At 43.4% G+C, this 11,174-nt stretch overlaps 1 protein-coding gene across 1 annotated transcript in view; it reads right to left on the minus strand.

The window, feature by feature from the left end:
- Window positions 1–8,488, minus strand: part of wdr43 (WD repeat domain 43) — a 43,839-nt gene extending 35,351 nt beyond the window's left edge. Inside the window, exons 1-2 of the mRNA XM_078542688.1 lie at window positions 8,246–8,488; window positions 47–181 (exon numbers count right to left, since the gene is read on the minus strand). Coding sequence (XP_078398814.1) covers window positions 47–181; window positions 8,246–8,452 — 342 coding nt within the window. The 5' untranslated portion in view covers window positions 8,453–8,488. The remainder of the gene's footprint in view (window positions 1–46; window positions 182–8,245) is intronic.
- Window positions 8,489–11,174: the final 2,686 nt, after the last annotated feature.

Raw genomic sequence — 11,174 nt, forward strand, 5'->3', positions numbered from 1 at the left:
ATTCCAACCATTTCACCCAATGCAACATTAAAAACCAATATCTTACCAGCTTACTCTGTAGTTCTCCCTTTACTATGCTGTATAACAAGATGCCACCAACCGCTGTACCAATAGCCAACAGATCTAATTCTTCTTTATCTGTCGCATCTTCTGATCTCCTCTTTTTCTTCTGAGGAACTTCCTGAAAAAGGAAGAGAAAACAATTTTGGTACTCCTTCACCAGATCATTTTATGTGCACTGCTCAAAAGGTCTATTTAATGGTGCAATTATGGCTCTTGTTCCCAACCAAAGTCCAAGTTTGGGTCGAAGGCAAGAAGGCTTTTGGTGATTGTAATCCTACAGTTATTTTGGAAAGAGTTTCTAGCACTCAGATGAAAACTTGAAAACTGTGTCCTGTCAGCCAAGGAAGAATCTATAATAACTCCAGCACATGCCATCTTCTGGCTGAGGAAGAACAGAGGAAGAGGGTCAGAAAGGACCAAGATGGGGAGAGTGATATTTCTTTGATTTAATCATACAAATATTGGATATTTCCATTTGTTTTACCCGTTTTCTCCTACTTCCTGTCCAGGCATATTCAAGTCCTATCGGGGTATACATCCATCAGTACAAAATGCAGCAGCCCTATTGCGCCAGTTTGACTCAGTTGGTGCCACCTTCACCCAAGTCAGACAAGGGTGTACTGAAGTCACACTATAGACTAAACCTGCAGGAACAAATTCATTCTTGCATCCAGGAATACTCGGGATGCCCACAGCCCACTTGTAATTCGCACCCTACTCCTTCATTTGTAACTTCTGCTCCATGCCTCCACAGGGAGATAGTGCCTCTCCATTGACTGATGTTTTATGCCCAAGGAGCAAAGCCACCTTTCCATATTTTTTCAACATAGCTTTTTTTAAAATTGAACAATCTAGGAATGAAAATAAAAAGCTAAACGTAAAGATTTTAAATGGAAAATTTCGAAAGAACATTGAAGCTTGACAGATATTTTAAAATAAAAATATTCTCAGATTCTAGACCAAATACTCAGAAGCTTAATACCTTCCATTTCTTGTTCTTGAATCATTAGGAAAGACCCTAATGGGGTGTGTGAATGCACCCGTTGAGTGCACAGCCGTTACAGTCCGAGAATTAATCAGAAAAACAATGCGGGATAAAAAGAGAATGTGATTCTTCTGTAAATCAAGTTGTAATTGCTTTCTGGTAAAACGTGCATTTCCTGTCAGCTGTTATTTTAAAACCACCAAATTAAAATCCAAAAATTTATCAGATCGTGGTCACCAGGATATAACTAATGCCAAGAAATGATGCAAAAAGTAGAAAACAAGAGCAAAGGGTCAAATCAAACTAAATCTAAACACCGAAGCTCACTGCATGCACACAACTGCTTGAAAAGACTCGGTTCTACTCTCAAGACTATAACCACATAACACTCAGCTTTTAAAACACTTCATATAAAGCATGGATCCCATCAATAGGAAGTCCTCAGATGAACATTATACGGAGGGAAGTTAACAGTAAAACTTGACAAATGGATGCTAAATTTATGTCACTGGAATGTTCATCAGGACACTGAACATGCCAGATCACATCAGAATGACCTGAAATGTTAACTCTGTTTCTCTCTCCTGAACCGTTGAGTATTTCCAGCTGAGTTTTGTTTTTATGTCAGATTTTCAGCATCCGCAGTATTTTGCTTTTGGATCACTAATATCACATTGTAAAAGTAAAAACAACGTGCAGGAAAAACTCAGCAGATCTGGCAGCATCTGTGGAGAAAGAAACAGGAGAGGAAATGGTGTAGTGGTATTGTCGCTGAATTAGTAATCCAGAGACCCAGGGTAATGGTCTGGGGATGCGGGTTCGAATCCCGCCACGGAAGATGGTGGAATTTGAGTTCAATGAAAAAAAATCTGGAATTAAAAGTCTAATGATGACCATAAAATCACTGTCAATTGTTGTGGGAAACCCACAACAATGTGATTGACTCTTAAATGCCCTTTGAACAAGGGCAATTCAGGATAGGCAATAAATGCTTGCCTAGCCAGCGACGCCCACATTAATACAAAGTTAACATTGAGTCCAATATGACCCTTGTTTGCAACTGGGCATATCAGACCTGAAACTTTAACTCTTTCTCCTGCAGCATTTTCTGTTTTCATAACTGCTTCAAACTAGCATCCATCCATGAAGAAGTCCCCAAGGTATTATAATGAATGCAATAATTTGATTTTTTAGCATATTATTTGTTATTCCTATTGATGAGTGGACTGATGTCAATTTAGTATATATAAATTAAACTTATTTTCCGTCACAATAGAGCTTTTTGTTTAGGGTAGCGGCACTGCCTCTTTTGAAAATTAGGATGGAGTCACTCAAAATGTGTTTATTTGCAGAGTCCTCCAACAGAGGGTTTGAAAGTCACTGCTTTATTCTAACAGGCGAAGGGACAAGAAACAACAAGTACGGTTGGGTTTCTCCAAGTCAGGAAATGGAAAAGAATGGATTACATCAGGCATACAGAAAAAATAACTGACGTTAATTAACTACATATGTCCCCTGTAGTTTTAACTATACTGGAATATTTGGACTGCAACTCTAAAGTCAACCCAGTCTTCCCCAGCCGTAAACCAACCCATCCCCAACCTGAATTATCGACGAGGCTGAAGAGACAAGAGAGCATTGCTGATTCGGTTGTTAGTTACTGGTTGTTAGTTACTTAATACTCCATTTTCCAGGTAAAATACCAATCTTTATATCAGAATATAATTTCCACAAACACAGAACTCTACCCTTAAAATTCTAATCAAAACCCTTGGGATTTATTCAAACTGCTCGCCAAAAAAAACTGCTGTAAAAACAAGTCTTTGGCAAATTACCAAAGACCTACAACTGTAAAGCTAACCCTTTGAGGGAGCCACAAGTAACTTCCCTCCCCACTCCAAAGCTCAAAGAACTCAACGTTTTTTTTAAAACACATATCCAATTCAGCCTAATGAGAGGTCAATCCTCAGTCCCTCCTATTCCTTTACCGCCCCTCGATGTCATCATCCAGACATGTCAGGTTCCACATGTGCAGTTGATGATGCTCAGCTTTACCTCACCACTTCCAACAAACCTTCCATAATTTTAGGCTAAGGGTGGTAGATTTAAATCAGAGATGAGGAGGAGTTACTTTTCTCAAAGGGTCTTGAATCTGTGGAATTCACCACCTCAGAGTGCAGTAGATGCCGGGATGCTGAATAAATTTGAGGAGATAGACAAATTTTTAATTAATGGGTTGAAAGGTTATGGGGAGAGGGCGGGAAATTGTTGAGGCCGAAATGAAATCAGCTATGATCGTAATGAATGGCGAGGCAGGCTCAAGAGGCTGAATTGCCTACTCCTGCTCCTTGTTCTTATGTGGGTTATCAAATTGCTCTTCTGTCATCCAGTCCTGGACGAGTTGTACATTTTGTGAATTACACATTGGGAAGCCCTTGGTTTTGGTCTTTGCCATAAACTCCATTCCATAGCCACCAATTCCAGTCCCTTACCTGGTCTCTGTTTGATTGAACCAGGCTGTTATGAACCTTGGCATCATACCTGATGACCAGGGGCTAAGCTTCTCCTCTTGTATCGTCTCCATCAAAGAATGCCTAAACCCACCTCTGCAATATTATCCATCTCAGCCTTTCTGCTCCTGAAACTGTCATCCATGCTTGTTACTTGTCAACTATTCCAATGCTCTCATAGACATCCTCCCAACTCTCACCAGCCATAAACTTGGTTATTTACATAATGCCTTTATTGTAGTAAAATATCCCAAGGCGCTTCACAATAGCTTCATCAGAAAATGACATCAAGCCACTTTGCTGCCTGTATCCTAACCCACACCAAATCCCATTCATCTTTGTGTTCAATGGCCTACTCAACAGCTCACCAATGCCATGATTTTAATTTTCAAGTTCAAATCCCTCGGTGGCCTTGCCCCGCTCCCTTTGCCTAAACTGTCCTAAAGGTGCTTCACAGGAGCACAATCAGACAAAGAAAAATACTAACACTGAGACAAAGATGGCATTATGGTAGATGAACAACAGCTTAATCAGAGGTAGTTTTTAAGTAGCATCATAAAAGGAGTGTGGAGATAGTGAAGTTTAGGAGGGAATTCTGCTAGCAGCTACACAGCTGAAGATAATGCTGCTAATGAAGAAGCCAGACTTATCCTCCGAACACCGCACAGTCCATCAGCTGGGTCGGACTGAACTTACCTGGTTCCAGACCTATTAATGCAGTTGCAGAGAATCACTTACAATAGATTCCCTTCCGACTCCTGCACTGTTATCTCTAGTGTCTCCCAAGGATCTCTCCTTGGTCCCTCGGCAACATCACCTCAAAGACAGTGTCAGTTTCATGTATATGCTGACTACCTCGCCACCAGCTCTCTCCACCGTCTCTAAATTGAGACCGTCTATTTCCACCTCCAGAACATCACCCGACCCACCTCTGCCTCAGCTCATATGCTGCTGAAACCCTCTTGTCTTTTTCACCTCTAGACTTGACTATTCCAACACACTTCTGGCCTGTCTCCCATTTTTACCTTCTGTAAAGTTGAGGTCACCCAAAACTCTTGCTGCCCCTATCCTAACTTTCACTAGATCTCGTTTATCCAACGCCCTTCTGTTCGCTGACCTGATTAGCCGTGCCTTGATTTTAAAATTCTCATCCTTTTTTTCAAGTCCCTCTAGGGCCTCAGCTCTTCCTATCTCTAACTTCCTCCTACACTACAACCTTTGGAGATACCTGTGGTTTTCCAATTCTGGCTACTTCAACATCCCCAATTTTAATCCCCATCACTGACGACCCTCAGTTCAAACTTCCTCACTAAACCTCTCCACCTCTCTCCCTCTTTAAGACACAACTTAAAAAAGCTTTGACTAAGCTTTAAGACATCTGCCCCAATATCTCACTAAGATAAAAGCAAACACTACGGGTGCTGGAAATCAAATAAAAACAGAAAATGCTGGAGGAACTCGGGTCTGACAGCATCTGTGGAGAGAGAAACAGTTAACGTTTCAAGTCTGTATGGCCCTTCTTCAGAGCTAAAGAGAGGTAGAAATGTGATGAAATTTATACTGTTTAGGGGGTGGAGTAGGTGAAGACAGGATAGAAAGGTCAGCAATAGGTGGGGGGCTAAGGAGAGATTGACAAAGATGTCATGGACAAAAAGACAGTGTAAATGGTAGTGATAAGGGCTAAAGGAGGTTCTGATCGTGGCATGAAGGTAAGAAAGCAGAATGTGTTAATAGCAGAACAAGGGTAAGCACTCGGTGAAAGAACAACATGGAACAAAGTAACAAATGGCCCTTTTGGGGGCAGGGAGGGGGTGGTGGTTGGGGAAAATGGTAATAAAAAGGAGGATAAAACAATGAATAAATATGAAAATAAGTGGATAAAAAATAAATGTTTTAAAAACAGGATAAAAAAGGGGTGAAGATAGAGGACAGAGTTCATGGTCTGAAGTTGTTGAACTCAATGTTAAGTCCGGAAGGCTGTAACCTGGATGCTGAGATGAGATGCTGTTCTTCCAGTTTGTTGGGCTTCACTGGTACACTGCAGTAGGCCAAGGACGGACATGTGGGCATGAGGGACGGACATGTGGGCATGAGAGCAGGATGGTGTGTTGAAATGGCAAGTTACAGGAAGGTCTGGGTCACGCTTACGGGCAGGCCGAAGGTGTTCCGCAAAGCGGTCACCCTGTCTGCATTTGGTCTCCTCACCGTCCAAGGGCCCAAACACTCCTTTCAGGTGAAGCAATGCTTCACTTACACCGCCTTCAATTTGGTCTACCGCATTCGCTGCTCCCAATGCAGTCTCCTCTACATTGGGGAGGCCAAATGCAGACTGGGTGACCGCTTTGCAGAACACCTTCGGTCTGTCTGCAAGCATGACACAGAACTTCCTCTCACTTGCCATTTCAACACACCATCCTGCTTTCATGCCCACATGTGCGTCCTTGGCCTGCTGCAATGTTCCAGTGAAGCCCAACGCAGACTGATGGAACAGCACTTCATCTTCCGATTAGGCACTTTACAGCCTTCCGGACTTAACATCGAGTTCAACAACTTCAGACCATGAACTCTCTCCTCTATCTCCACCCACTTTGTAAATTTATATTTATTTTTATCCACTTATTTTCATTCATTTAATCATTGTTTTATTCCCTTTTTCCATCCTTTTCCCCCAACCACTGCCCCCTCCCCCCACCACACCCCCAAAAGGGCCATCTGTTACTTGTTCCATGTTCTTCTTTCACAGAGTGCTTACCCTTGTTCTGCTATTAACACATTCTGCTTTCTTACCTTTATGCTGTTGTCAGCACCCCCTTTAGTCCTTACCACTACCATTTGCATTCCTTTTGTCTTTTCGTCCAGGACATCTTTGTTAATCTCTCCTTAGCCCCCACCAATCGCTGGCCTATCCAGCTTCACCTGCTCCACCCCCTTAAACAGTATGTCACCACATTTCTACCTCTCTTTAGCTCTGAAGAATCATACAGACTCGAAATGTTAACATTGTTTCTCTCCACAGATGCTGTCAGACCTGCTGAGTTTTTCCAGCATTTTCTGTTTTTATGCCCCAATATCTTGTGAATTAGTACCAAATTTTGTTTGATAATACTCCTGTGAAGCACCCTGGGATATTTTAATATGTCAATGATACTATATAATCTTGTAGGGCTAGAGGAGTTAACAAGCTAAGGGATAGAAAGGCTAGGGGGAGATTTGAATGCAGACATGGGAATTTTTAATTTGAATTGCTGACAGAGCAGGAGCCAATGAGTAAGCAAACAGAGGGGTAATAGGTGAACAGCACCTGCCTGGCACAAGATTGAATACAAGTAGCAATGTTTTCGATAGGCCCAAGTTGACAGAGGGTGGAAGATGAGAGAACAGAAATGAGCAGACTGGAAAAAGTCTAGTCTGAAGATGACAAAGTATGGATGTGGGTTTCTGCATTTACTAATGTATAATTAGACAGTATTAGTGATGAAGAGTATATGCAGTTGGAAGCTCAGCTCAGGGTCAAATATACTTTTGAGTTCTGAGAAATGGTCATTAACTTGAAACATTAAATATTTCTCGCTCCACAGGTGTTGCCAGGCTTGCTGAGTATTTCCAGCATTTTCTGTACTTATTTCAGATTTCCAACATCTGTAGCATTTGCTTTCCTATACTTTTATTAGTATTGTATCAGCTTTAAGGCTTTTGAACCACTTAATATTAGCAGCTCATAGCAATAAACGAAAAGCCCGGGCTCAGGGTTTCCTTTAGGATGCATGTTAAACTGGAGTTCACGACTATAGGTGCAAAGAGACGTTAAAGTCATTGAAAAAGAAATGTAAAACTAAAAGTAACCACCCTAAAAGCACTATTTTCCCCCACATTCCTTCTGTCCTGATTCTGACGATTGTCCCAAGCATTTTCTCTCCCAAGTAAAGTCAGTTTGTTAAACACACATATGAGCTGACACAAACGTGGAGCGTGAGGATGCGAACTTTTCCTGGACTGTTCTCAGCCCGTTTTGAGACAAATCTCAAAAGACAGCTCTTGGCTTCGCCCTGCAAAGCAGGGATTTTTTTCTGCGGGCCATGTGAGTGAAAGGGACCCTCAGATGCTTCACACCCACGTTGCTTAATTATAAAACATCAGGAGGGCAATCGGACCCTTTCTCCCTCGTCCCAAAAACTCCAACAGGTTGTAGGCGCCTTTTTATTAAAAACCCCCTTCGACATGAGTCAACGTGGAGAGAATCGGAGCTGGGTTTCACTTTAACAGCGGAAAGAGGAGATTTTAAAAAACTGCGGCAGGATTTTTTAAAATTATTTTTTTATGAGGGGCGGTGGGTTTTCTTGTCGAGGAGAAGGGGGAGGGGGAGGGGGGGGTAAATAAAGCAGTTAAGTTTTACCCAATCGTTTGAGGAAAAAATCCCGAGTGAAAACGCGGCTGCGGCCTCCCCCTGGACTCGGGGCCCCTCATCATGTGGGTTAAAGAGGCCGGTCCGGGCTCGGGGAAGACACATGTGGCCCGAGGCCGCTCAACGCCTTCCGAGGCCTCCCCCCCCGCCCTGCATCGCCCCCCCGGCCTGCATCGCCTCCCCGGCCTGCATCGCTGCCCCCTCTCCAAGCATCACCCCCACTCAGCCTCCCCCTAACCCCAGCCTCCCCGATTGCTGCTGACTAGGCCGCAGCCTGGCACTCACCTGACGGAGGCGCCGCGGGGGAGCCCACGACAAGCAGCTGCATGTGGCGCTGAGGTGCGACGAAGGCACGTACTCGTGCCTCAGGCCTCCGCTTTGAGTGTTCCACACCCGGATCCGGCCGTCCACCCCGGCCACCGCCAGGCACTGGGCTGGCCCCGGGGAGAAGGCGCAGCCACCGGTCTCAGCTCCGCCGCCAACCGCCGCCATGCTACCCCTGGACACGTGGTAGCGAGTGCGCAAGCGCGGGGCTGCTGGGGGAGGGGGCGGGGTCTCACCTGTCAATCAACAGGGAAGGATGAGCAACGCTGGGTGATTCACAGACACACACCATATACTGCTCGCCAGTCATGTATTGCAATTAATATCTGTAGTGTTAGTTTGCCTCCATAACATCTCAAAGCACTTTACTGCCAATTAAATACTTTTTGAAGTGAGATCACTGTTGTATTGTAGGAAACGCAGCAGCCAATTTGAGCACAGCAAGCTCCCACAAACATCAATGTGATAATGACCAGATAATCTGTTTTTGTGATATGAACATACGAATTAGGAGCAGGAGTAGGCTATCGGCCCTTCGTGCCTGCTCCGCCATTCAATAGATTATGGCTGATTGTAGCCTTAACTCCACTTTCCTGCATGTCCCCCATAACACTTCACTCCCTTGTCGATCAAATATCTGTCAAGCTCAGCCTTGAATATATTCAATGACCCACCCCGTACTGCTTTCTGGGGAAGAGAACTCCAAAGATAAAACAACCTCTGAGAGAAGAAATTCCTCCTAATCTCTATCTTTAATGGGAGGCCCTTATTTTGAAACAATAACCCCGAGTTCTAGATTTCCCCCACAAGGGGAAACATCCACTCTGCCTTAACCCTGTCAAGCCCCCTCAAAATGTTATATGTTTCAATAAGGTCACCTCTCATTCTTCTAAACTAAAATGAGTATAGGCCTAACCTGCTCAAACTTTCCTCTTAAGACAATCCTTTCATCCCAGGAATAAGCCTAGTGAACCTTTTTTGAACTTCTTCAAATGAAAGTATATACCTCCTTAAGTGAGGAGACCAAAACTGTTCACAGTACTTTAGGTGCAGTCTCACCAGTGCCCTGTGTAGTTGTAGTAAGACTTCCCTATTTTTGTACCCCATCTCCTTTGCAATAAAGACCAATTCTTACACATATTATTGCTACTATACTACTTTAACATACTATATTTATATATTGTTGTTATTAACTATAGCAGTGGCCCCCAAACTGTGGATCGTGGACCACCAACAGGGTTGCCGAGGTCACATTTTGGGTCGCGAGTTGTCTCTGAGCAGCAATGGCAACTGTGGACAGGAAATGACCCAGTCCACAGGCTCTGCTGGGACAACCCAGGACCCACTGGATCAATTCCGCCAAACAGCACAGGACGGAGAGTGAGCCCAAAGTGCTCTTAAACGTCAGAAAACACTTCTAATGGTGAGCTTGTATGGGCCTGGGATGTTTGTATGCTGACTTGGTGCAGCTAACAGTCATCCAAAACTTTGCTGACTATGTCTTAGCTTGCAGCAAGTCCCGTTCTCCTAGCACCCATGTGCTGGCTGACCTACATTGGCTCCCAGACATGCAACGTATTGATTTTAAAATTATCATTCTTGTTTCAAATTTTTCCATGGTCTCGCCCCTCTCTATCTCAGTAATCTTCTCCAGCCCCACAACAATCTAAAACATCTGCGTTCTTCTAATTCTGGTCTCTTGTGCATTCCCAATTATAATTCTTTCACTATTGGTGGCGCTGCCTTCAGTTGCCTCGGTCCCAAGCGCTGGAATGCCCTCCCTACATGTTTCCACCTCTTTATCTCACATTCCTCCTTTAAGACACTTCTTAAATCTGCCTCTTTGACCAAGCTTTTGGTCATCTGACCTAATATCAACTTAAGTGGCTCAGTGTCATTCTTTGTTTCATAATACTCCTGTGAAGTGTCTTGGGATGTTTTATTACATTAAAGGCACAATATAAATATAAGTTGTTGCTGTTGTAAGTAAAAGAAAAGGCCATAAAATGGTAAATGGAAGGCTGAGGAACAACGAGTCTAAATTTGTACAAGTTATTGCTTAGTGTCGGTATTTAAGAAAGAAGAACGTGAAAGGGCAGGGAATGGGATTAATTAGCTCTAACTGAAGAGCTAGCTATCCCTTAATCAAAAGCGCTGCATTCTTCCAGACACAAAAACACTCATCCACCATAATTACCCATTGCATCCTGCCACTGGGTCAATTTTAGATCTAACATGCCATTTACCATGCATCCTATGAGCTTTTAATTTACTGATCAACCTGCCTGTCATTTGGGACCTTGCCAAAAGCCTTGGTAAAATCTATGTCGATGACATCAAACATGCTAACTACATTGATATTCCTTGTTACTTCCTAAAAAGGCAATGAATTCCAGAATGTTAGTTCAGCCACAGTGAATCAGGGGAACATGGAGAGGACAGTATTACCACAATAATGCTCCTGTCCTCTATAGTAACGGAAGCTGTTATGAGTGCAAGATGTTTATGTTGTAAACTTTACAGGCTAAAATGATAGGAAAAATGCCCAGCAAGATAAAGGAGGGCTTAATTCAAGGTAAAATGAAGCATGTGACCTCTTACTAGTTCTATCCAGTGATAAGCTGATGTGACCCGGTTGCCATGGGGACCCGGGGCCCAGGCCAAGTTCTATTGAAACCTGAGAGAGAGAGAGAATCCTGGAGAGTGAGACAGAAAAACAGAAGCTGTTGTAAACAGCAGGGGAAAAGGCTGTTCTCTCTTACCTACCAGGCAGAGTGCTGGTGGGAGCTCATCCTCTGGTTGAAGAGATGGAAATTGCAAAGATTTAAGCATAGTGAAAGATTTGTGGAACTTAGATTACTTTCAAGAAAGAAAGCATTATAAAGAACTT

This window comes from Cetorhinus maximus, chromosome 5 (assembly GCF_964194155.1).
Source record: "Cetorhinus maximus chromosome 5, sCetMax3.hap1.1, whole genome shotgun sequence".
NCBI lineage: Eukaryota > Metazoa > Chordata > Chondrichthyes > Lamniformes > Cetorhinidae > Cetorhinus > Cetorhinus maximus.